The sequence below is a fragment of the Aspergillus foveolatus genome, assembly GCF_047715535.1.
Source record: "Aspergillus foveolatus strain CBS 279.81 unplaced genomic scaffold BDW70scaffold_4, whole genome shotgun sequence".
NCBI lineage: Eukaryota > Fungi > Ascomycota > Eurotiomycetes > Eurotiales > Aspergillaceae > Aspergillus > Aspergillus foveolatus.
Genome location: NW_027396068.1, coordinates 236,726 through 256,015, shown reverse-complemented (window position 1 = coordinate 256,015; position 19,290 = coordinate 236,726). Strand labels below are relative to the sequence as shown.

At 50.6% G+C, this 19,290-nt stretch overlaps 7 protein-coding genes across 7 annotated transcripts; 4 read left to right on the top strand and 3 right to left on the bottom strand.

Moving 5' to 3' along the window:
• Nucleotides 1-71: 71 nt before the first annotated feature.
• Nucleotides 72-2,689, top strand: BDW70DRAFT_82050 (protein phosphatase 2A regulatory subunit CDC55). Its single transcript, XM_073744934.1, has 6 exons — nt 72-292; nt 465-505; nt 570-667; nt 728-1,373; nt 1,442-2,007; nt 2,070-2,689. The coding sequence occupies exons 1-6, from the start codon at nt 249-251 to the stop codon at nt 2,091-2,093; spliced, it is 1,419 nt and encodes a 472-aa protein (XP_073599883.1). The 5' UTR covers nt 72-248; the 3' UTR covers nt 2,094-2,689.
• Nucleotides 2,690-2,962: 273 nt separating this feature from the next.
• Nucleotides 2,963-9,074, top strand: BDW70DRAFT_82042 (transcriptional regulator SIN3). Its single transcript, XM_073744933.1, has 8 exons — nt 2,963-3,398; nt 3,472-3,539; nt 3,616-4,277; nt 4,326-4,435; nt 4,493-5,186; nt 5,248-5,730; nt 5,943-8,042; nt 8,089-9,074. The coding sequence occupies exons 1-8, from the start codon at nt 3,304-3,306 to the stop codon at nt 8,698-8,700; spliced, it is 4,824 nt and encodes a 1,607-aa protein (XP_073599882.1). The 5' UTR covers nt 2,963-3,303; the 3' UTR covers nt 8,701-9,074.
• Nucleotides 9,075-9,554: 480 nt separating this feature from the next.
• Nucleotides 9,555-11,785, top strand: coaT (acetyl-CoA hydrolase ACH1). Its single transcript, XM_073735426.1, has 3 exons — nt 9,555-10,108; nt 10,161-10,401; nt 10,449-11,785. The coding sequence occupies exons 1-3, from the start codon at nt 9,966-9,968 to the stop codon at nt 11,640-11,642; spliced, it is 1,578 nt and encodes a 525-aa protein (XP_073599881.1). The 5' UTR covers nt 9,555-9,965; the 3' UTR covers nt 11,643-11,785.
• A 547-nt stretch (nt 11,786-12,332) lies between these two features.
• BDW70DRAFT_147363 (oxidoreductase, short chain dehydrogenase/reductase family) lies at nt 12,333-13,193 on the top strand (the record flags this gene model as incomplete). Its single annotated transcript, XM_073738707.1, has 2 exons — nt 12,333-12,690; nt 12,721-13,193. The coding sequence occupies 2 exons, from the start codon at nt 12,333-12,335 to the stop codon at nt 13,191-13,193; spliced, it is 831 nt and encodes a 276-aa protein (XP_073599880.1).
• Nucleotides 13,194-14,047: 854 nt separating this feature from the next.
• BDW70DRAFT_156227 (uncharacterized protein) lies at nt 14,048-14,476 on the bottom strand (the record flags this gene model as incomplete). Its single annotated transcript, XM_073740160.1, has 3 exons — nt 14,048-14,081; nt 14,152-14,276; nt 14,375-14,476. 3 exons carry the CDS (start codon nt 14,474-14,476, stop codon nt 14,048-14,050), a joined length of 261 nt encoding a protein of 86 aa, XP_073599879.1.
• Nucleotides 14,477-14,559: 83 nt separating this feature from the next.
• Nucleotides 14,560-15,631, bottom strand: BDW70DRAFT_81871 (uncharacterized protein). Its single transcript, XM_073744931.1, has 2 exons — nt 14,998-15,631; nt 14,560-14,921 (listed from the first exon to the last, which is right to left on the bottom strand). Exons 1-2 carry the CDS (start codon nt 15,377-15,379, stop codon nt 14,779-14,781), a joined length of 525 nt encoding a protein of 174 aa, XP_073599878.1. The 5' UTR covers nt 15,380-15,631; the 3' UTR covers nt 14,560-14,778.
• Nucleotides 15,632-16,363: 732 nt separating this feature from the next.
• Nucleotides 16,364-18,591, bottom strand: BDW70DRAFT_81876 (uncharacterized protein). The gene is made up of 4 exons (XM_073744932.1): nt 18,528-18,591; nt 18,091-18,472; nt 17,133-18,041; nt 16,364-17,046 (listed from the first exon to the last, which is right to left on the bottom strand). The coding sequence occupies exons 1-4, from the start codon at nt 18,541-18,543 to the stop codon at nt 16,500-16,502; spliced, it is 1,854 nt and encodes a 617-aa protein (XP_073599877.1). The 5' UTR covers nt 18,544-18,591; the 3' UTR covers nt 16,364-16,499.
• Nucleotides 18,592-19,290: the final 699 nt, after the last annotated feature.

Sequence of the window (19,290 nt, the reverse complement as noted above, 5' to 3'; positions counted from 1 at the left end):
CTCGAGGCTCGCTCGTGTTGGAGTTATTCGCTTTTACACCTTCAGCACCATCGGTTCATTTCGTCCTTATTCTCGCTCGCGAGTGACATATTCGAAATTATATTGATTTTCGAGTCTCGTCTTCGTTACGATCCGGTCCCCACGAACCCCGCTTGTACTCTTGTCCTCAAAGCTCCAAGGCTTTGGATTTGAACTTCGCCCTCTGACTGCGTTCGACCTGCCCAAGAGAAGGGTCGCTCTGATAGAAAATGGTGGACAGGGACCCAGGTACACCTACCTGGAAATTCACACAGTGAGTTTCCCTCTTCGTTGTTCCGAACCAGCTTCGTCTATAAGATACCGCTGTTTACCGACAAATGGCGTTGGATGGAATGGGGACGCTATTCGAAAATGGTCATAAAAGTCGTGGCGTTGTCCTTTGTAGCGGCGTGTTCTCCAAAGTGGGTACTGATAGCTGCGCATAGATGCTTTGGTGATAAAGGCGATGTAGAAGACATTACAGAAGGTACAGCTAAACCCGACCTCATAGCTTACTATTCTCAGAAGCTAACTTTGATGCTGTCTCTCAGCCGATATTATTTCTACTGTCGAGTTCGACCATACCGGAAATTACCTCGCCACAGGAGATAAGGGCGGAAGAGTGGTGCTCTTTGAAAGGAACGAAACGGTAAGAGCGCCCTCACATGCGCTGCAAAATTGGGGCAAATGGTGCTGATGACTGGAACAGAAGAAAACTTGCGAATACAAATTCCATACTGAATTCCAGTCACACGAGCCAGAATTCGACTATCTAAAATCCCTAGAGATCGAAGAGAAAATCAACAAAATAAAATGGTGCCGGCGCCAAAATGCGTCACATTTCCTACTTTCGACTAATGACAAAACAATCAAGCTGTGGAAGGTGTTTGATAAGTCTCTCAAAGTCGTTGCGGAGAACAATCTCTCTACAGAGCTTACCCCTGGCGGCGTTGGTGGTGGAGGGGCGCCTAGAGCGCCTCGAGTGTCTTTTAAAGATCCCTCAGCACTGAAGCTTCCACGAATGACACATCACGACACTGTCGTCGCAGCTGTACCTAGACGAACATACGCTAACGCCCATGCATACCACATTAACAGCATCTCTGTCAACAGTGACGGGGAGACGTTCATTAGCAGTGACGATCTGCGAGTCAACCTCTGGAACTTGAATATACAAGACCAGAGCTTTAACATTGTCGATATCAAACCGGCAAACATGGAAGAGCTTACAGAGGTCATCACCGCGGCAGAGTTTCATCCTACAAGCTGTAATTGGTTCATGTACGCGAGCTCAAAGGGGACCATCAAGCTTGCTGACATGCGACAACGGGCTCTTTGCGATACCCACCATAAACGTATGTGCCTTCATCGTTGTCCTCTTCCTGTGATCCTTTCGAATCAAGTTCTAACATTCCTTATGTAGTTTTCGAACAAGAAGAAGACGCCTCTTCCCGTTCTTTCTTCTCCGAAATCATTTCCTCGATATCTGACGTAAGATTTTCTCACGATGGCCGGTACATTGTATCACGAGATTACCTCACCGTCAAGATTTGGGACGTCAACATGGAGCGACAACCCGTGAAGACAATCCCCATTCATGAGCATCTCCGACCCCGTCTATGCGATACGTACGAGAACGACAGCATCTTTGACAAATTCGAGGTGGTCTTTTCGGGTGATGCGGAGAACGTTATGACAGGCAGCTACAACAACAACTTCATGATTTATCCTACCGATCCCGCGAAGGAAACCGAGATTGTTTTGCAGGCTGACAAGTCTGCGTTCAAGGCAAAGAAGGTCGGCGTACCAACGCCGATGAATAAGGGTGCCAATGGGAAGAAGAGTAACTCAAGGACCAGCAGTCCCGCTGGTCCTGGCAGCCGCATGAAGAAGGAGACAGATGCAGATCAAATTGATTTCAACAAGAAGATCCTGCACATGAGTTGGCATCCGTTTGAGGATAGCATTGCCATCGCTGCCACAAACAACGTGAGTAGCGTTTACTACCATATCCCGTCTGTGGAGGAAGCTAACTTTGATAATCCATCTAGTTATTTGTCTTCTCTGCTCTCTAGAGATAGCTGAAGTACTCACAATCGCAGTGCTAAGGCGCACAGCGTGCCGGCGTAATAGTGGACAACACGGGCACGGGAGAGGCACCTTTACCATCTTCAAGTTACCGGTCTCGATTCCGAACACTATCTTTGCTACCTCCGCCTTACATTATTGGAGTCAGGTTGCGTGCCTCTTTCCAGTCTTTCCAAAAACTCGATCGCTACCGACTACTATGAGATATCACTTTTTACTATTGCTCCCGGGATAAGTTTGGTGATTTTGATGGTTTCTTGACGGAGGAGGGTGGAGGGCGTTTATACTGGGGTTCATATAGAGCGAGAAGCAGGCAGCTGCCCCAGAATGTTCCATTTCCTTCTCTCTTAGTTAAAGCCTGTATTCCCTTTCGGCGCGTCTACTGCGGCAGTACGTTATTGCACCGCAAGACAAGTTTCTCTCCCACGACTTTGCGCAGTGGACGAGATAGAGACGGATCCCATAGCCCAAGGGCTAGGACTGACTTGGTATTGGTGTCCGCTTAGCGTTGCTCAAGTAGATAATAAATTCATGTCAGTTACTTCCGTGATCTTGCCACTGATGCAGGTAACTGCCACATCTATCTGCTCTCTACCTTGTAAATGCTCTTTACTGCTACATCAAGCCCGTCTCAGGCCAGTCCCGTTCTGATGACGTCGGAAACCTCAGGCTCCATTCTCACAATGGTCAACCAATCATGACCAGCGTAGGCTATGATTCTTTGGCAGCGTTATTACATTGGTCGGTGGGCCGGAAGAACTCCCGTTCCGTTATCACACACTAAGCCATTCCAAGGCTAGTGCGGCCAAACTCTCTCCGCCTTCTCTCTGGAGACCATCCGTGATCGGTCGCGCGCAAACCATCGTCGCTAATCCGTCTGCTGTTGCTGGCTTGGTCATTCGGTTATACTTTCTCGTCTTCATTCGTGCTGCTGAGGTTCTTTCGCTCTATATTCTTGATCTTTATTTTGTCTGGATTCGCCTCTCCTGCAGTTGGCAGACTTATCCAGTGATGTTTCTGTGAGATGAGTGGGAAGAGAAACTGATCCGTGCGAAAAGGAATAAGAAGCTTGCAGCTTGACCTGGGGTCGTCAACAGCTTCCTACCCTTTTTCTACACTGACTGTACAATCTCTGAGTATTTTGGGAGGCCCCTATCTGCCTCTAGACGTTTAGGGCACTTTCGTCGGCCGAAAAGCATGAACTCTGGGAACGATAATTGGCACCCAGGTGGCCCGTCGCACCCTGGCATGGACCAAATGAATCAACCTCCTCGACCGTTGGGCACGTTCACGTATGTTATACTATCTGCAAGCTGCCTCTAAACTCAAGTTATAGAAGCTAATACGTTATCCTGCCGTTTGCAGTCAGAACCCGACCCCCCAGCAAGGCCCGTCTTCACAGCCGTCAGGGCCCGTCCTCCCACCCCCAGCCGGTTAGAAATGCCCCTGCATGTTTGGAATTATAATTCTTGTCATGTATGTTCGGAACTGACATGCGTGCCTCATTAGCACCCTACCATTCGGCCGGTCAAGCGGGTGGACATTCGCTGCCGGGATTGGCAGAGTTGAGCCAGACTCACGGTAACCCGCACCCACCACCATCGTACGGCCAGCATGCTCCTGCTGCCTCACACGGTGGCGGACATTCGCTGCCAGGAATTGGCCAGGCTATGCAACATCCTTCTCCTCAGTCGATGAACCAGGACCGCGAGCGGGATTCCAGAGATCGGGAGATCATTGAAAGACAACGCCAGGAGGAAATGGTACACAGGGAACGTGAACGTGAGCGTGAGCGTGAGCGTGACATTGAGCGGCAACAACTCGAGCGGCAACGGGATCAGCAGCATCATCCTGTTCAAAGTCATACTGGGTCGATTCCTCTACATCAACCGGTGGCGTCAAAGGTTCCAAATACTATCCATGGCCCCGGTGGTCTTTTGTCGAATTTAGGCCCTAACCCGCCTAACGGCCCCCAGAATGCCATGCAAGCTTCTGGCGGACCCGGTGGAATTTATGGATCCCAGATCCCGCATGGTGAAGGAACACCGAGGTCATACATGCAGCATGCCGCTGGACCGCCAGGTCAACCATTGATGGCATTCACTGGGGGTGGTCCGTCAATCCCTGGTAATGTCGCAGCCCTTGCACAGGGCCAACAACCCATTCTAAATGTGAGAAAATTCTACCTACCGCTCACCAATAGTCTTTTACGTTAACAGTCTTGTCAGGATGCGCTTTCATATCTGGATCAAGTCAAGGTCCGCTTTGTTGATCAGCCTGATGTGTACAACCGTTTCCTTGATATAATGAAGGATTTCAAGAGCCAAGCGTAAGTGAAAGGAAAAGAAAGTCTGTCAGTCGAGAAACCCCATATTAACCCCACTAGTATCGACACACCGGGCGTGATTCAACGTGTTTCGAACTTGTTCAATGGACATCCAGCTCTTATTCAAGGGTTCAACACCTTCCTGCCTCCTGGCTATCGGATTGAGTGTGGCACTGAAGACAACCCAGACGCAATTCGGGTGACGACACCTTCAGGCACAAATACTCTTAGTATGCCCCGTGCTAGACATACGTTAGATGGCCCGGGCGACCTGGCTCCTCCCGCTGGGTTAGGTCCTCACGGTCGCCCTGACTACTATGAACACTCTCGGCCAGGATGGCAGCAACAGCAGCCCCAATCCCAACAACCTCAGGGCGGGTTCTCGGATTCCCCGGGGGCTCGTATGATGGGCGGGTTATTCCCACAGCAAGCCGGACAAGGCCAGCCGCAGGACCATCATTATGAATATACTGGCCAGCAGGAGCAGCCGGCCCCGGCGGGCGCCGCTGTTGCGACTCACGGGCAGGATCAGCGGGGCGTATCTCAACTTCAAGGTGCCGCCTCTGCAGCGTCTGCTGGCCTCGGAAGAGCTTCTCTGCTAGGAGCTGGTCCTTCGAGCCAAGGACCGAGCATGACCCAGCCTATGAATAATTTGGCAGGAGTCGGATCGGGTGTCTTGCAAGGTTCACAAGCTGATTTGAAACGCGGACCAGTGGAATTTAATCATGCCATCAGCTACGTTAATAAGATCAAGGTTTGTTCTGCCTACCATTATACTGAGGTGCAGAGAGACTAACACTTTAACTTCTTCCTAGAACCGATTCTCCAGCCGGCCAGAGATATACAAGCAGTTCCTCGAGATATTACAAACGTATCAGCGCGAATCAAAGCCGATTGGAGATGTATACACTCAGGTCACCCAGCTTTTCAATTCCGCACCAGATTTACTTGAGGATTTCAAGCAATTCCTTCCTGAGTCTGCAGCTCATGCGAAACAACAGGCTGCTCTGCGTCAGCAGGCGGAGGAAAACGCGCCCATGAGTAATCTCCGTGGTGATCCCAACTATGCACCTGGTTCCCTTACTTCGCAAACACCGAACCGTGATGTGAAGATGCCTCCGCTTGGTAACTTCAACGTCAAGGACTCGGCGAAAGAGGGCAAAAAGCGTAGAACTGGGCCTGGCGCACCTACTCTCGGTGGCTCAAGCGTTGGCCCTGCTGGGGGTGTGGATGCTGCACGGATGGTCGACTCGCAGGCGGGACGAGGGCAAGTTCTGCCAGCGGGCAATGCAAATAAGGTTAGTTCTGCAACATTCCATTCATATCTCAAGCATCTGTATGGATACGACTTCACTTTCGTTCTCTTCCTGGCTATTCCATTGTCGCGGCTTGATTGCGGGGACATTTTACAGTGGTCAGGTCTAACACAACCTACACCTTTTCCGTTCACTCAAGTTCCGTTCGCTCTAAATCACTAAAGGATCTATGGAGCCATGCTGATTTTCTGCAGAGAGCCAAGGTTCATCACACAAAGCCTTCACAGGCAGAAGCTCCGGTCGTTTCTCCTACTCTTGTCCCTGCTCTCCCTGAGCCTGTCCAGCCTACTTTCTCGTTGACGCCGACACAGGAAGAGTTTGCCTTTTTTGATCGCGTCAAGAAATACATTGGGAATAAACAGACTTTCAGCGAGTTCCTCAAGTTATGCAACCTTTACTCAACCGACCTTATCGACCGACATGTGTTAGTTAAACGGGCCGCTGGATACATTGGTTCGAATCCAGAACTCATGGCCTGGTTCAAGCGATTCATGCACGTGGAGGAGCCGGAGGATAAGATAGTTGAAGTCAAGCCCAAGCAAGAACCTGGAATTGTCAACTTATCGCACTGCCGGTCACTTGGGCCGAGCTACCGACTTCTACCCAAGCGCGAGCGACAAAAGCCCTGCAGCGGCCGTGACGAGCTATGTCGGAGTGTATTGAATGACGAGTGGGCCTCCCACCCGACCTGGGCTTCTGAAGATTCTGGCTTCGTTGCCCACAGAAAAAATCAGTACGAAGACGCTTTACACCGCATTGAAGAAGATAGGCACGATTATGATCACCATATTGAAGCTTGCAACCGGACTATCCAGCTTATCGAGCCCATTGTTCAGCAGTTCCTCGTCATGACCGAGGCGGAGAGGGCAGCTTTCCAGCTTCCTCGCGGTCTTGGAGGTCAAAGCGAAGCAATCTATCAGCGTGTGATCAAGAAAATCTACGACAGGCAGCGCGGAGAGAGGATCATTAAGGAGATGTTCGAGCGCCCTTGTCATGTTCTTCCAATTGTGCTGTTCCGACTGAAACAGAAATGCGAGGAGTGGAAGGCTAGTCAGCGCGAATGGGATAAGATCTGGCGCGAACAGATGCAAAAGGCCTACTGGCGCAGTCTCGACCACCAAGCAATAGCCAGCAAGGGAGTCGACAAGAAGCTTTTTGTGGCGAAGCATATTCAGACTGAAATTCAAGCCAAGCACGAGGAGAGCAAAAATCTGCGTAAGAGCGGATTTCAAGTGCCAAAACATCAGTTCGAGTTCTCATTTACGGATCCGGCCGTGCTTATCGATGCGACTCATTTGCTGTTGACTTTCATCGACCGTAACTCGGCTGGCTTCGGTGCCGATCCCCAAAAAGTCATGATGTTCATCAAGGATTTCATTCCCGTGTTTTTCGGCATGGACCGTGACACCTTCCATGTCTATATGAACGAGCTCTCCAACGGAACTTCGCCGATTGACGAGGGTGACGATGAAAGCTCAGCTGCCGATGATGCAGCAACGTCACGCAGCAGCCGGAAAGGAGTCACAAACAAGAAGATTGATCTCCTTCGTGATGTCCTCGAGCGCCGTAGTGAAAAGGCGAGTCGGAACGACAAAGGCAGCGCCCCTGCTAGTCGTGACGGAACGCCCGACGCCGTTCTTGTTTCCACTACGCCGATTCCTGATCCAACAGAAACTTTTGACGTTGCGGAGCTGAAGTGGATGGAGCATCCCGGACAAGGCAACTTCAATCAACACCGCGAGTATAACCTCAACGAGACTTATGAGAAGAAAGCGCATCATCTGTATGCGAATCTCAACATCTACTGCTTCTTCCGCACATTCGAAATTCTGTACTCTCGCCTTCTTCGTATCAAACTGCATGAGAAGGATGCCCACGAGGTTGTTCGCCGCGCGCTTGTGATGAAGCCTGCCCGGGAACTCAACCTCATCGATAAAGTCCCCACTGACTTTTTCTATGACACCGATCCGAAAGCGAATCTGTACCAGCAGATAGTGCGGATGTGCGAAGAAGTCATCAAAGGGGATTTGGAATCGTCTCACTTGGAGGAAACCCTTCGTCGCTACTACTTGCGGTCCGGATACCAGCTCTATAATTTGGAGAAGATGTTTACTGGCATCGCGAAATTCGCAGGGGCCATCTTCAATGGCGATTCTAAAGATCGCAGCTCTGACATCATCAATCTTTTCTTCAAGGAGCGCGACAAGGATGAGACTACGCACAACCGGGAGATCCAGTATCGCAAGCAGGTTGAGAGACTGGTCAAAGACAGTGAAATTTTCCGCATCACCTACGTGAGTCTCCAACCCCCATGAATAAGAATCTGTCTAACCTGTACAGTACCCGGACAACCAGAAGACAACTGTCCAGCTCCTGACTCCGGAGGATGCCACATTAGAAAACGAAGAATTGAGCCAGGAGGCCCGCTGGTCATACTACGTTTCAGCATACACAATGCGCGACCCAACGGAAGGAGTGCCGTTCTCCCAGATGCGGATGCCTTTCCTCAAGCGAAACCTCCCAGGTAAACTGGAGCAGGAAGAAGAGTATAACCGCTTCTATCGCCCACTTGTTCACCAGGATGGGCTTATCATCCGCATTTGCGCCAACAGTTACCACATTCTCTACGAACCTGGTAGCTACGATTGGTGGTACCGGCCGGCTCTTCCGCCAGACGAGACATCGGAAGACACCGCCAAAGAGGAAGCCGCTGTTAAGGAGAGGCGGCGCGATCGCTTTACCGAGAAGTTTGTCAACAACCCTAGCTGGGCTCATGGGCTTAGCAAAGACCAGGTCGACGAGTCGAACCAGCGCTTCCGTTCTTGGATCAAGGGTTCGGAGGCCGAGGGTGCCGAGACCAGTGCCCCTGCTGGCTCGGCCATAGACAAACCCGAGAACAAAGACGATGTCGAGATGCCAGACGCCGAGAAGGCTTCTGAGGCTGAGGCCTGATTGCTACTTTCGATCCCTGCTAAACGTTCTTAACGGGGTTGTGCTTCTCGGAGGGATGGTGCATTTGGACTACTTGAAAGCGTTGCTTGGTCAATTAGTCACGCGGGTGCTCGGTGAAAAATCTACATTCAATCTTGCATTCATGTTTTCTTCTTACCTGTCGTTCTGTTTTTGGTTTCTTCGGCAGCAGTGTATCTACTTTATCACGGCATGATCAGCGCTCGGCCAACGGATGTACGAATGGGTTTACTGATTGTCCCTGCCGGTCCTGAAATTGCTGGCGGGGATATTTGATTCTTGGGCAGGTGTAGAGGGTCTCTTTCCAATTATCTTTTACGTGTACTCTAGAAGTTACCAGAATTAATGCGTCACTTTCACAATTCCTGCAGTGTATCAACTTCCTGCACCGTAGATTAGTAACTAAACGAGTACCGTTAGTCCGGCTAAGGCAACCGAGCGACCGATTCCGCAACGCTGGCTCAGCTACGGAAGCTCCGTGTGGCCGAGCAGGTTTACCGATACAGACCGAGACTGGGGCCAGACCCGGAGTTTGCTCGGCAGCCGAGCAGGGGGCTCGAGGTGGAAGAATCGACGGCGGAATCAATAGACGTCTTTAACTATATACCCTAAAACACTGGATAGATTCAGTTCCAAAACCAGATGATTCTGACCAACTGCAGCTTGAAAAGCGTCAAGCTTTATTTGGAATTCTTAGGAAAAACATTGCTGTTTTCTGCAACCGTGACGTTTGGCAAGCGTCAGGCCGAGAAAATGCCGAGTGACGTCAGTCTATCCAAAAAAGTGCTGAAACCATCAGTGTCTACCACCCAGCCCCGTAAGATGCAATCAATTGGCAATGGTCTGCTCGTTTTCAATTTGCTGAAACAGGATATATGATCTGAGGGTCATGATCCTTTCAGATCTGCGGAGGAGCAATTGCAGTAGAACTCTTGCGCATTGAATGGATTGCCATACAGAGTGCGCCCAACAGCCTCATCATTACCGTTAGCATTACAATCAATAGTTTCACGCCCAGTCTACGGTACTCTTAGTGGACTTGCCCAGTGATCCTTTAAATTATTCCACCTCTCTCCACACGGGGGTGGCGGCGTGGGTATTTCTATTTGAGAGCTCCCATCCCGCACTTTTCTCCCCCTTCCCTCTCCGCTTCTTTCAATTTCTTCTCATTACTCTCTCCGCTCTTGTCTTCCTCTTTCCTCTCCTCTTCTCCTTCTCTCCCGTCCGTTTCATCATCTCTTCTCACAATGTCGGCTTCTGCCCTGCTCAGGAGCCGTGTCCGACGGCCCTCGTACCTTAACAAGATCGCCAAGGCTGAGGACCTTATTGATCTATTCCCCAATGGCTCGTATATCGGCTGGTCCGGTTTCACAGGTGTTGGGTATCCGAAGTATGTGATGTCTCTCCGTTTTTGGACGGTGCAGCTGTTAACAGTCTTCTAGGAAAGTCCCCACGGCGCTGGCTGATCACGTCGAGAAGAACGGCCTTGAGGGCAAGCTCAAGTACACACTCTTCGTCGGTGCTTCATCTGGCGCAGAGACTGAAAACCGCTGGGCGAGACTGAACATGATCGACCGCCGAAGCCCTCACCAGGTCGGCAAGGAGATTGCCAAGGGTATCAACAACGGTCAGATCAACTTCTTTGATAAGCATCTCAGCATGTTCCCGTCCGATCTTACCTACGTATGTTTTGTCCAAAGTGGTGAAAGAGTGTATGCTGACAAAACTAGGGCTGGTACACACTGAACAAGCCTAAGAACCGTATTGATGTTGCTGTCATTGAAGCCTCCGCCATCACAGAGGACGGTGGTATCATTCCTGGCGCTTCAGTCGGTGCATCGCCCGAGCTCGTACAGATGGCGGACAAGGTCGTCATTGAAGTCAACACCGCCAGCCCTTCCTTCGAGGGTCTGCACGACATCACCATGTCCGAGCTCCCCCCGAACCGGAAGCCTTACCTGATCCTCCAGCCCGAAGACCGTATCGGAACCCCTCACATCCCCGTCGACCCTGAGAAGGTTGTCGCCATTGTCGAATCCGACTACCCTGACCAGACTCAGCCCAACTCTCCTGAAGACGCCAACTCTCAGGCCATCGCCTCCAACCTCATTGAATTCCTGAAGCATGAAGTCAAGCATGGCCGTCTCCCCCCTAACCTTCTTCCAATTCAATCCGGTATCGGAAACATTGCCAACGCCGTCATTGGCGGCCTCAGCAAAGGTGGCGCAGATTTTACCAACCTCAAGGTGTGGACCGAGGTTCTCCAAGACTCTTTTCTCGATCTCTTCGACAGCGGCAACCTCGACTTCGCGACGGCAACTTCCATCCGCTTCTCCCCCGAAGGCTTCAAGCGCTTCTACGACAACTGGGAGCGCTATGCCGGCAAGCTGCTCCTGCGCTCTCAACAGGTTTCCAACTCTCCTGAGATCATCCGTCGTCTGGGCTGCATCGGCATGAACACTCCCGTTGAAGTTGACATCTACGCCCACGCTAACAGCACGTGCGTCATGGGCTCGCGCATGCTCAACGGCCTCGGCGGCTCTGCCGATTTCCTGCGTTCTTCCAAGTACAGTATAATGCACACACCTAGTGTCCGCCCTTCCAAGACAGACCCCACCGGTGTCTCCTGCATCGTCCCCTTCGCTACACACATTGACCAGACCGAGCACGATCTCGATGTGATTGTTACGGAGCAAGGTCTTGCTGATGTGCGTGGATTGAGTCCTCGTGAGCGTGCACGTGTCATTATCAAGAAGTGCTCTCACCCTGACTACACGCCGATCCTGACGGATTACCTGGACCGTGCTGAGTTCGAGTGCCTGAAGAAGGGCATGGGTCACGAGCCCCACCTGCTCTTCAACGCCTTCAAGATGCACAAGAACCTCCAGGAGAACGGAACGATGAAGATCGCGAACTGGGACTAAGTCAGTGTGTAATGACTGATTTTGATTGTATTACGATATTTGGTATACTTGGGTGGCGCACGGAGTGCTTTGTATTGTACTTTAGGTACCTTGGTCTAGTCCAGCATATTTGCAATTTTAACTACACCCTGATTTTACCTAAATGATTTTGAGCCTGCTGCAATTTACTAGTGAATCTTTCATTGCAAACTTCCAGCTCCAGCAAAAGCACCCGACCTGACTCTTACTAGCAGTGGAAAGTTGTCTCACGCCTCTCCAGCTTCGTGAGTCACGTGAACAAGTTCCTTCCGCTAAAAGCGTAGACCCTCCTATAGTTTCAAATGAGCCTCTGGGGATATCGGATATATGCATAAACCCCATATCTTCGTCTACGCTGTCCAGCGTCTCATCCCCCTAGGTCTCCGTGTCGCATTCGGATGGAGATAAACATCCTTCGGAGATAGGCTGTACCGCTGACAAATCCTAGGGATATTGCTAAGCATATCTCTTGAAGAGATTACGATTGCCCGTATTCTGCCACAGCTTCTAGCAGTAGTAAGTACATATATAATCCTCATCATACTTCTGTGTATTCCTCCCATTAGCCCTTATCCCTCCTACAAATACCTTTAGTGTACAGTCATCAATCCGAAACCCTAGATACCTCAACCCTACATCGACCAAGCCAACCCAGAATCTTCAAGAACCACAATGTCCTCCTACATCTCAACCAACAAACTTCACAACTCTCGCATCCTCTTGATAGGCGGCACATCAGGCATTGGTTTCGGTGTTGCCCGCGCCTCGCTCGAGCACGGCGCCTCCGTAATCGTTTCCTCCTCTAACCCAGAGAGAGTCGCAAACGCGGTCTCCGAGCTCAAATCTCTCTACCCTGAGGAACCCTATGTGTCACGAATCGTCGGCAAAGTATGCGATCTAGGCAAAGACGATGATAGTATCGAGGCAGAGGTCGTGGGGTTGTTCGAGTTCGCTACGAAACGAGGACTCTTCAACGACGAAGGTGAAGGCGAAGGCAAAGTTCCAATTAACCATATCGTCTTCACAGCTGGTACGATTCCAAAATCACTACCACCTACAGATCCCAGCGTATCAGCATCGTATCTCCGCTCCCTACACACAATCCGGTATATCGGGGGAGCGCTCGTCGCGAAACATGCACCAACATATATGCCTAAACCGTCTCACAATACGCCTTCCAGTTCAATAACTTATACATCTGGTGGTCTTCTCGTCCGGCCCAGGCCCGGACTGTCTCTTGGTCTCGTCGGCGCAGCTATAGTAGAGGGCCTCGCGCGCACTCTAGCTGTTGATCTGGCGCCATTCGGGATCAGGGTGAATGCGGTATCGTTGGGACCGGTCCGCACGGCAATCTTCGATGCGTTTGGAAGCAAGGACGTTGTTGAGGGCATCTTAGAGACGTACGCAGAGCAGACTGTGCTTGGAAGGGTTGGGGCGCCCGAGGATACGGCGGAGACGTATCTTGGCTTGATGAAAGATGGGAACATTACGGGGGCACTTGTGAGGACTGACGGGGGTTTTACGTTGAAATAGACAACCTCAAGTGTAGTTATTGGCTGAAGTATGTCAATCCAGGTCCAACAAGGAGTTTTTAAGTATCTAAACCAAGAACATACGAAGTAAGAAGACTGAGACATAACAAGGGAAGGCAATAGAAAGCGCCCATTCAGCTTACACAGTATCCAGCGAGTTTACCACCATCTAAGAATCAAGGGGACCAATCAATTCTGGCCATCCAATCAGCCACTAATCTACCTAGGGCTCTGCGAGGGGACACATGCTGCAGTTTGCTGGCCGATCTCGGCCTCGAGCTTGCACTCGAAATCACGGAAGGGATATATTCTCCTGCTGGGGAAGGCGGATTTGTGGAATGTGGGCGATTTCAATCATACCGGCTCTTCTCCATGAGCTTCGTTGCTCATCGACGCGATATTCATTCCAAGTTATACGATGTCACGAACACAATTGTATAAAAAAAGGCACTAGAAGGGAGCTATAGAATGGCTATCTGCAAAACTCCGCAGGTTACCCAAATATTGAGCTATAGTCCACTGAGGAGGCTCGAAGGACTGGTAAGTCTATACGGTACGTCCTTTCCCTGACGGAACTATGATACTTGGCCAGGCGCCCTGAGAGCCTTATTGTTTGGCCTAGATGAGGATGCAACAGTAGATAAGCCTCATAATCTGGAACATGGGTCCCAATATGCATAGCATGGAAAGGTCAGAAGGGACGAGATGCGTTGTGGATGCATGGATGCGTGGTATATTCATGATATCGCGAAGAAGGCGCTTGCTAAAACAAACATGACAGCATTAATGATCTCTATACTTCTCCTTTTCCATGTCTATGACAAACCCTTTTCTTCGACCTTGATACTAGCCCGATCACTCGTAGGGCTTATAATTCCCGCCGAATACCCTGTCGATAACAAACGCCAGCATCAGCCTCTTTGCTACATCACCGTCTAACCAGAATAGGGACAACATACTTATTCCACAGCCAACCTCCAAACCCCGTCGAGGCGTCTGCATTCCGCTTCGCCCACCCATGGTCAACATTGTACTTCTTCATGTCTTGTAGACCTGCGAAGAGGCCGCGGCCGGCTGTTGGGTGCTATAGCGAAGAAGAAGAGAGAATGTTAGCAAGGGTGACTTCTCGTCATGCATAGATCGGAGCGAATGAAGCAGAGGACAATAAAGGGGCACGCTTACTCGGTGCTCAACTGCCCCTTGACGGACCCAAAGGTTCGTCCCAAAGTCATTATGGGCACGCGCGTGGGAGACTGCTGGTGTTGATGATTTGTCGTCGGCCATTGTGATTGTGTGTTTGTGATTCTAAAGTTGATTTATCGGTAAAGACTTGGTGTCTAGACGTGGTGCGTAGCTGGTCTTCGAGGGCTGGTAGTGATGAGTGACAAGGTAGGAAGGTAAAGCTGCGCTTCACGTTTTGATTCGCTGGACTGGATTGTTGATGGTGATGAGAAGTAGGCGAAGACTCCCTGCTCCAAATACCTATCATTTATATTCGTCCTTTGGACGAGGTCGGATAGCAGCCATGGCATTACTGAAGGGGAGCTACGGAGTAGAGGATCAGGAACGCATGATTCCGAATCGCATCACCGCGTCTCACCACCGCTACCAAGTTGTCGAGAAGTCTCTAGTCTAATCTGTCGATAGCCAGGCGAGATGGGCATGAATCCTTTGCCGCGTCCCATACTGTAGCCACATACTCCGTAGCGGGAGCCAAAGTGGTCTGAGCCTAACAATCACGTTAACATGGGGCTACGAACCGAATAGTTCGAAAGTGCGCCAATAATAACCGGAGAATAACTAACATGAACCACTCTTGTTTCTGAGAACTCCGAGTGCAGCTAGAAAATTATTGTATGGCGTGATGTTGTCCAATTGTCCCTGCCAGTATTGGGCGCTGGCCGTGTTGTCTTGCCGCAGTGGGTGGCATGATCTTGGGATTGGGGCTAAGCAGCGCCGCAGAATAGCGAAGGATGAAATGCGATGGGACTGCAGACCTAAACTATCGGAAGAAGCAGGGAAACTAAGTATTGTCGAAGCGTTTTCTTCCACTTGGGATGGAGAAGTCATGTGTAGGAAGATAGCATCGGGCATGTTCGAGATGCACCGAGGATGCCACAGGCTGGTGGTACATGAACCATAAGGCATAACGTGACGAACGTGTGAGCCAACTCCAAACAGTCGCATCCTTTCACTCAATATCCTTCACTTCTCCAGAGTCTGCTAACACAATACTTCATGTCATACGAGGTTCCTTCTATTCTTCCTGTCCAACCCAGGGAATGCGACAGCAATCAAGCATCCCAACGACTCCAGCTTTAACACCCGGTCTACGCTTCCGCCAAGCATCTCCCTCTCCACGACTTATCTCCCAACTTCAACTTCCTCTTCATTGAGCTCGTCACTCATCATCGCTCTGCGGCCTCTTGAGATCCGGCGACTCGCGTTACGGGTTACCTTTTTCGCGACGGACATCAAATATCTTACGTCGAGTTCAGACTAATCCCACAATTCCAGCGCTCTGATAACCTCTAAAGTCTCTCGCTCAAGCGACAATGTCTTGATTGGGCAACGCAATACTGGGTGAAAGGGATCAGTCTCATCTATGCTGAGGGTGGTCCGTCCCGTCGTGAATGAGAAGGCAAGGTTGTTCCCGCTACGTGGCCGCACCGTAACCTTCTTTACAATACTTCAGACACAACAGCCTCCATGTTCCGAATATTCTTGCCGGGCTGGTAGACCGTGCCGCGTGCTGCTCGGCCCCTGTGCAATTGAGGCGCCGCCTACGTGCTTGAAACTTGGCCCTAGAAGGCAATGAGTGTGGAACTCGAATCGAATGCTGCATTCATTGGATGCAGTCAGATACATTAGACAAGCCCTGCATGCAGGTGCAGTGGGGTATGAAGCTTGTGGGCATGTGTCAAGTAGGCCGCGAAAGTTCGAGGGCATACGCTTGGCCTTAGGCGGCCGCAGTCGTTCAAAAAGAGGGCTCTGTCCTACGTGGTTAACTTGATAGCAGCGTAGCAACCGTCGCATTTCATGTCTGATTGCAGGCCACACACCCCTAAGCCAAGTTGCAGCATGCCCCACGGGACCATCAATGACGAGAGAAAGGCATCTTCCGTCAGGAGAAACTTCTGCGTCGCTTTCCTGGTTATATCTAACATTAGAGCTTGGTTAGACTCACTGAGCCGAAGTACCTGGAGGTAGGACCCTTGTATATTGACATTTCAGAGCTATTGATAGAGTATCAGCTGGTATTTCGACAATCATGACATCGTTATCTATATAAAATTGAATTCCCATCTTATATAAACCCGCTGGGTGGCGGCGACGCTTCCCTTGTCTCGGTTTCAACCATTGAGATAGTTGGCCGGTACCGCTTCCTCTCCCAACCCGGAATCCCATTGCTAAAGGTGATGGGAGCCATTGCCTGCAAACCAATCTCGGAGCCCGCATTTGCAGTCCTATTGTCATTTCCTGTCTTCTCCGGCTCCGCCGTGTTTGGCAGCGGTTTTAACCCAGCAACCGTATGATTAGGCCCAGGGCTAGCTGACGGCACCCAAAGCACCCGAGTATTTGACAATGACTCGGGGGTTGGATCCGCGCCTGTCGTGGAATCTGCCGGCACGATCTCGTCAAACATTGGATTCCGCGTTGCGCGGAGAATTGTGGTGGGGGAGTCGGTGAAGGCGATTCCGTTATCCCACATTGTGAGCAGACCTGCGATTATGCAGAGGAGGGAAGTGAAGACGGAGAGCCCGTAGGCGAGGAGTAGATTGCGCTGGGAGTAAACATATTCGGTTTGGCTTGGGTGGACGGTTACGTTGACGAGGGGGCCAATGGACGTGTTTCTGTGGTTATTTGTTAGCTTTTGCCGGTTTAGTCTTGGTATAGGTGGAGGCATAGGTTGGAAGTAAAATGTCAGGTTGTAACATACAGGAAATACGGACTGCCAAAGAAGCTTAGGGTGATATTCCGCCCTAACTCCGAGGCAACGTCCAGGATTGAGCCTAGGGAGTCGTACGTTGTGTTGCCGACTTTCTTTTTATTGTTATAAACCAGCTGCCAGATTTGTTTGGAATTGACTAGCGCGGTGGAATAAATCTTTGTGTCGGTGCAGATTGAGCCGCTTTGAACGCATCTTCCTGCCAGCACATCTCGAAACACCTTCATCATGGCCGTGTATGCGAAAAGCTGGTCTTCGTTCGCGGGTGGAGGTATCTCGTGTTGTCTGTGATCCCGCACACGACCCAGGTTTTGGAGATCAGTGATCCTAGCTGATTGAACGCCGTTGGTGAAGTTGAAGTCCACTGTATACGAGGCGTTGTATATACCACATTCTACCACCCATCGCTTATCCAGGGGCATATATGGCGAGACGGTCATTATCAATTTGCCAGCGACATCAGCGTTCCTGTCTCCGTTATCAGGACCTTGGTAGGACTCGTAGACTAGCTGGTGCATGGCATAAGATATGTTATCTGTCTCGGGCGTGAAGCCCATGAAAGATGTGGAGTAGGCGTAGTTGGCACGTGCCCAGTCGTATACTTGCTGGCTCACATTGGCACTGGAGTTACTGCATTGGATTAGCGGGCCGGGGAAGGTCAGTGAATATGACGAGTTTGGCGCCGGTGCTGGGATGCTGGGAACCGTTCCTTGGATGACGGCTCCGGTTATGAAGCGGGTGACGCTCGGTGTTGGGCCCGTCGGGCCCCCGTCGTCCATGGTGTAGAATTTGTCAAAGTTGAAATCAATGGCTGGCATTTGTTGTTCTTGTAACATAGACCCTATCGTAGAACGAACTGATAGCGTTGATGGGGTCACAACAGTGACCAGGGGAATACACCTGAGGCACTTTAGAAGGCTTGCGACCACATAGTGCAAGGTCCACGCACCACGAGATTAACCCCAGTATAGCCACATTAGGACCTCGAAGCCATATATGGGGGTCGAAGAAGTTGAAGATGTTGCCCCGGATATCCCACATTGAATCTAGAGTTGACAGCCTCACCGGTTTCATTCGTAATATCCACCAGAGGTTCTGGACGCAGGCGATACCGACGCTTGTAGTCAAAAACGTCTTGGTTAAAAAGGCGAGTCCGGTGCCTACTCTCAAGGACCATTCCTGCTGGGTTTGTCCGGGAACGATGGTGCCATTCAAGGAGAAGTAATAAAAGTGATGACCAAGCGCCAGCCCTAGTCCTATAATCCAACATACGGCCATAGCCGCTGGCATTTTCCAATGGATGCCATTTCTTGTTTCAAGCGTGCCCTTGTCTATGAATGGCCTACTTAACTCAAGTTTGTATAAAAGCTGAGGGCAAGGTCTTACCAGTTTTTGAGAACATATTCTGAAAGTACAAAAACAATTCCTTGGGGGCGTGCTGCAAGGTATTCATCGCCCTATAAGTAGTGGCAGCCACTTTACCCCAAATCCCGACCAGGCGCTTAATAGTATTTTTACCTGGCGGCAACTGTGTCCTTACATGCAACATGCAATCATAGTTGCAGGGGCGCGTGCTGTTATTCCCCGCTCTAAGGATAGCTATGCGACTTAATTGGTCCTAGCCATTGTGATTGAGGCTGTAGGCCTGTAACTAGGACGTAGTGCGAGGCCGTCCCCTACCCGATAGAGGAAGATTGTCGGGACCTGCATACCCTGAACGATGACCATCGTCCCTTGACCTTGACTCATAACGATGCGGAGCTATCTCTGATAGAGAGATGCTATTCAAGCTGAAACAATGCCGCTGCAAGGACGGAGTAGGATGGGTCATTTGTCTCTGAGCCAGCCGACAATGCTTTGTCCCAGGCCTGCGTTCCCGCCCCCAAGTCCTCCACCATTGTGGTTAGGATGACGAAGTTAGGCCTAATTTCTCAGTGGGTGATCAGTGATCTGAACTTCCTTTTCAAATATTTAGTACCTACCCCGACTGGAAGAAGCAATGACTTCATTCGTTCTAAATTTAGGCGAGGGCTGGTTATCCCGCCTAAGCACGAGGCGGGGGATTGAACGCGAAGTCGAAAATGTTAGTTTACCCTATCTCCGCTACCGTAGAGCAAAAAGTGTTGGATGGTTTGGTACATGACGGATG